The 6,000-nt window shown below is 41.9% G+C and overlaps 1 protein-coding gene across 6 annotated transcripts in view; it reads right to left on the reverse strand.

Moving 5' to 3' along the window:
- LOC118798374 (diacylglycerol kinase delta-like) overlaps positions 1-6,000 on the reverse strand; it is a 45,483-nt gene that overhangs the window by 11,791 nt on the left and 27,692 nt on the right. For 5 of the 6 annotated variants that reach the window (XM_036557809.1, XM_036557829.1, XM_036557815.1 and 2 more), the window contains 6 exons: positions 5,150-5,246; positions 3,088-3,198; positions 2,691-2,787; positions 2,472-2,579; positions 1,240-1,353; positions 727-861 (listed from right to left, as the gene is read on the reverse strand). In XM_036557809.1, coding sequence (XP_036413702.1) covers positions 727-861; positions 1,240-1,353; positions 2,472-2,579; positions 2,691-2,787; positions 3,088-3,198; positions 5,150-5,246 — 662 coding nt within the window. The remainder of the gene's footprint in view (positions 1-726; positions 862-1,239; positions 1,354-2,471; positions 2,580-2,690; positions 2,788-3,087; positions 3,199-5,149; positions 5,247-6,000) is intronic. The other variant, XM_036557823.1, reaches the window with a different exon arrangement.

Below are 6,000 nucleotides of genomic sequence, written 5' to 3' on the forward strand. Positions count from 1 at the left end.
TGCGCAGCCGGCAGTTCGTTCTCCAGCTCCATACACTAAATTCCCAAACTGCCATCACCACTGAGCAGCTTTTCAGTCGGCAGCTGTGACAGAAGAACAGCTAAACAACCTGGAATCAGCCAGAAATGAACCTAATACCATTCGCCAAACGTGTAGTCTGATCTTCAGAGTCTGACCAAATCGGACTGAGCCATAAAACTGTCGCAATATCAAGTTCAGCTCAGTTTTGTCAGTTTTTGCCAGATCAGTATTAATGTTGTTTTGTTCCAGCCAGTCTGTAAAGCATCTTACAGCCCATTTAGTTCGGCGAATGGTATTGGGTTCATTTCTGGCTGATTCCAAGTTGTTTAGCTGTTCTTCTGTCACAGCTGCCGACTGAAAAGCTGCTCAGTGGTGATGACAGTTTGGGAATTTAGTGAAGTCTCATCTTCAGAGTCTGACCAAATCGGCTGTCGGTCAAATGAGATCTTAAAAGTGTCCGTTTTCTGTTTGTGGCAAAGTAAGAAGTAAAAACTCCTACAGCTGCCAGAGTCGTCGCTTAGCAACGGCGTCTCAGCGGAGGGATACAGTGTTTGTGAAAAACCGTGATGTTATGGCGAAATAACAGCACAGCTACAACGCTTCTCAACCAATCAGCCTGCATGGCCGGAACTGCTGTATTACAGTCTATATTACTAAGATCTGTGTGTGTGTATACAATTTGTGTGTGTGTGTGTGTGTGTGTACCCTGTCTCTGGTGAGTGTCTGTGTGCGGTTCTTGTGGACGATCCTGATGTATCCTGGAGGCTGAATCCACGCCTCTCCGTCCACCTGTACAGGTACGCCCTCGTCCCCCAGGATGGTGATCTTTACCGTACGGCACTGCAGAAACATGTACGTACAAGATCAGCTGCAACTCACACATTTCAACACATTTTATACAAAATCATTTCTTTTGTTGCTCAGACTAACATTAAAGCTCTTATTATATACATGTTACTCCATAAGTAAAATATATGAGACATTATTACACACAAAGATATAATACAAAAAACACATATCAAAACTATTATACAGATTCTTACATACATCTAATATATCCATCACATGTAAGTACATATGTTTAATACATATTCATATATCTCATATGAAGTTAGTATTTAAGAGATACAGCTGAAGGATACGTAATAAATACAGGACATATTTATGATCCCATGTCCTAATAAAGTATTCAAACAAATGTTTGTGTGTTTGTGTTACCTGAGCTATTCGATGATGCTGCAGGTTTATGACACGAGATACAGCCATCTGCATGCTGCCGAACACAGCCACCACCTCCAAAATCTTATCATCAAACGACGGAGCAGCGAACGTCTGTAAGATACAAACACAACCATTAATGCCAGGGACGAGAATAAAAAATAGAGTGACAAGGTTAGAGAAAAAAGAATAGAGGAATGGGATAAAGGAATAAGGAACAGAAAGATGGTTTAGGAGAACACAGAATAGAAAAAGTGGTAAGGAGTGAACAAGAGGACATGGTAAGGGAATAAGAAACAGAGGGATGGTGTAAGGGAATAAGGAATAGAGGGATGGGGTAAGGGAATAAGAAACAGAGGGACAAAGTAAGGGAATAAGGAATAGAGGGACAAAGTAAGGGAATAAGGAATAGAGGGACAGGGTAAGAGAATGAGGAACAGAGGGACAGGGTAAGAGAATGGGGAATAGAGGGACAGGGGAAGAGAATAAGGAATAGAGGGACAGGGTAAGAGAATAAAGAATAGAGGGACAGGGGAAGAGAGTAAGGAATAGAGGGACAGGGTAAGGGAATAAGAAACAGAGGGACAGGGTAAGAGAATAAGGAATAGAGGGACGTGATAAGGGAATAAGGAATAAAGGGACGTGATAAGGGAATAAGGAATAGAGGGACATGATAAGGGAATAAGGAATAGAGGGACATGATAAGGGAATAAGGAATAAAGGGACGTGATAGGGGAATAAGGAATAGAGAGACATGATATGGGAATAAGGAGTAGAGGGATGTGGTAAAGGAAAAAGGAATAGAGGGACGGGGTAAGCGAATAAGGAAAAGAGGGATGGGGTAAAGGAAAAAGGAATAGAGGGACGGGGTAAGCGAATAAGGAAAAGAGGGATGGAGTAAAGGAAAAAGGAATAGAGGGACGGGGTAAGCGAATAAGGAAAAGACGAATGGGGTAAAGAAAAAAGGAACAGAGGGACGGGGTAAGCGAATAAGGAAAAGAGGGATGGGGTAAAGGAAAAAGGAATAGAGGGACGGGGTAAGTGAATAAGGAAAAGAGGGATGGAGTAAAGGAAAAAGGAATAGAGGGACGGGGTAAGCGAATAAGGAAAAGACGAATGGGGTAAAGAAAAAAGGAACAGAGGGACGGGGTAAGCGAATAAGAAAAAGAGGGATGGGGTAAAGGAAAAAGGAAAAGAGGGACATGAGGTATGTTTTGGTTTGGGATTCTTACATCGTCCTCTTTAGTTCCACCCCAGAAGTTGGTTCCTCCAGCGTAACTGGGAATGTTGAGCACAGCGATGCCCTGCAGACTCGGAAGAGGAATCGGCCGACCATCACACTGCGCACACACACACACACACACACACACACACACACACACACACAGATCAAACATCTCTCACAAAAACACTGCCTGTGTACTCAGATCTAGTCTGTCTCACTCTCTCACCTCCAGCAGAACTCTCTGTTCCAGGTTCTTGTAGGTTCTGTGCAGCAGCTCTTTCGTTCCCAGGACTCCGTACCACATCAGGTTCTTAGTACGGCTTCTGAATCAGACACATACAGTTAGTGTGATAGTACTTCAGTGACTCGACTGGTACCATAGAAGTACCACATCTCGATACCTGCCTGCACTGTGAGCACTGTAGCAGTGTTTGCTGCACAGTTGGTATAAAAGTTTTAAAATGCACTTAACTGTGATTTCACGACAACAAAAGGCAATGACACGTCCACCACTGGGGTCAGCATACTACCACTACAGACCGTTACAGACCTAACGGCATGTGTGTGTATGTTATGGTGTGATTGTGTGTGTTACAGTGTGACTGTGTGTGTGTGTGTGTTACCTGCACTTTTCAGGATGTTCATCTCTCTTGTTGTTGAAGTCCAGTGAAATCTTGGCGTCCAGTCCGATTCCAAAATAATTATTCATTACGCATTTCTCAGTGTAGCAGTCACTGCAGAGAGAAAACAGGAGTGAGAAATAAAGGAGAGATTATCAGACCATGATAAACAAAGAGAGATGATGGGGGAGGGAGAATGATAAAGAAGCAGAGAGGACTGAGGAGGCAGAATGATGGAGAGACGATGAATAAGGGATGGTGAGGGGAAAGGATGATGCAGAGTTGATGAAGGGGAAAGAATGAAGGAGGGATGTTGGTGGGATGATTGAGGAGGCATGATGGTGGAGTGAGAACGATGGGGTGATGGATGAATGATGAGGTATATTGATGGAGGTGTGATGATAGAGGGATGCTGATCAAGGGATGATGGAGGGATGAAGAGGTATGATGAGGTATGATGATGGAGATATGATGGAGGTATGGTGCTGGAGGGAGGATGGAGTTATGATGATGGAGTGATGATGGAAGTATGACGATTTAGGGATGAAAAAGATGATGGAGATATGATGACAAGTACGATGGAGGAATGATGCAAGTATGATGATGTAAGTATGATGATAGAGGTATGATGGAGGTATGATGGAGGTATGATGAAGATACGATGATGGAGATATGATGACAGGTATGATGGTAGAGGTATGATGAAGGTATGATGGTGGAGGTATGATGAAGGTATGATGGTGGAGGTATGATGACAGGTATGATGGTGGAGGTATGATGAAGGTATGATGGTGGAGGTATGATGAAGGTATGATGAAGGAGGTATGATGACAAGTATGATGGTGGAGATATGATGAAGGTATGATGATGGAGGTATAATGACAGGTATGATGGTGGAGGTATGATGATGGAAGTATGATGAAGGAATGATGAAGGTATGATGAAGGAATGATGGAGGTATGATGAAGGTACGATGATGGCGGTATGATGATGGCGGTATGATGGTATGATGATGGAGGTATGATGAAGGTACGACAATGGAGGTATGATGGAGGTATGATGACAGTACGATGATGGAGGTATGATGACGGTATGATGGTGGAGGTATGATGAAGGTATGATGACAAGTATGATGGTATGATGATGGAGGTATGATGACAGGTATGATGGTGGAGGTATGATGAAGGAGGTATGATGACAGGTATGATGGTGGAGGTATGATGAAGGAGGTATGATGACAAGTATGATGGTGTAGATATGATGATGGTATGATGGTGGAGGTATGATGATGGAAGTATGATGAAGGTATGATGAAAGTATGATGATGGTATGATGATGGAGGTATGATGAAGGTATGATGATGGAAGTATGATGAAGGTATGATGATGGAAGTATGATGAAAGTATGACGATGGAGGTATGATGAAGGTACGATGACGGCGGTATGATGACGGTATGATGATGGTGGTGTGATGAAGTTATGATGATGGTGGTATGATGAAGATACGATGATGGAGGTTTGATGACGGTATGATGACGGTATGATGATGGAGGTATGATGAAGGTACGATGATGGAGGTATGATGAAGGTATGATGAAGGTACGATGATGGAGGTATGATGACGGTATGATGATGGAGGTATGATGATGGAGGTATGATGCAAGTATGATGATGGAGGTATGATGATGGAGGTATGATGGTGGAGGTATGATGAAGGTATGATGACGGCATGATGATGGAGGTATGATGATGGAGGTATGATGACAGGTATGATGGTGGAGGTATGATGAAGGTATGATGACGGCATGATGATGGAGGTATGATGACGGTATGATGATAGAAGTATGATGACAGAGGAATGAGGGAGATATAAAGATGGATGTATGATGGAGGTACAACGGAGGTATGATAATGGAGGTGTGAAGTAGGTGTGATAATGGAAGTGTGATGGAGTTATGATGATAAAGCTATGATAGAGCTATGATGATGGGGGAATGACTGAGGGATGAACATAGAGTGATAACGATGGAAGCACGATGATGGAGTGATAATGAATGAAACTCACAAGTTGTCCAAGTCACAGCTGAATGGATCAGCATTGACCAGCAGTCGGCTGATTACTGAACTACTGGACAGAGAACCGGTCATTCCAGCCTTCAGACCTGCAAATGCACACAGTGTAGGTCCACCATCAAAATGAGAGGAATGCAGAGAAGAACACAGAGCAGGGCCAAAAACTCATTTAATATAGAAAATCACACGCAGTCCCTAACTCACAGTTTAATTTAGCGATGTTTACAAAAATAACTAAAAAGCAGTCAAAGCAAATGTAGACTAGATTAAGAAAAATATGCATATTAAGAATTACTTTATATACAAGAATAACTTACATAAGCAGATTTAATTACTACGGTCAACAAAGGTACTTTTAGATGTTGCATTCCATATTTAGTTAACATTTTTAAGTATTAACAATTGTTGATTTTATCATTGAAGTACATAAATGGTATTAATTAATCTTTCTGTTAAGCTATTTTCTACAAAGCACTATGAAAATTAAATGTATTGTAACGTCAAACATTTTGCAATTATCTACTAATGCTGGTGTTCTTACAGCCCTTATATGAAAATAGCTAACGTTAGCGAACTCCTGCTGGATTGTGGTGTTGCGAGTGAACGGCTAGACTTCTTCCCCCCGCCACCCACTGTACCGAAGTTGTAACTGTTCACAGTTAAAACCTTTGCTGCCAAACATTATCAATCATTTGATTTAGACAATTATCATTATCATTCAGAAAGTTGTAGAGGAAGATGCCACTGTTTTCAGCTTTTAAGAATTAACAAAAACATCACGGTGGTGAAAAAAGTTAAGGAAACGTACTTCGACTATAATTCAGCTGCTTGCCATTCATACTG

Source organism: Colossoma macropomum, unplaced genomic scaffold (assembly GCF_904425465.1).
Source record: "Colossoma macropomum unplaced genomic scaffold, Colossoma_macropomum, whole genome shotgun sequence".
Classification (NCBI taxonomy): Eukaryota; Metazoa; Chordata; class Actinopteri; order Characiformes; family Serrasalmidae; genus Colossoma; species Colossoma macropomum.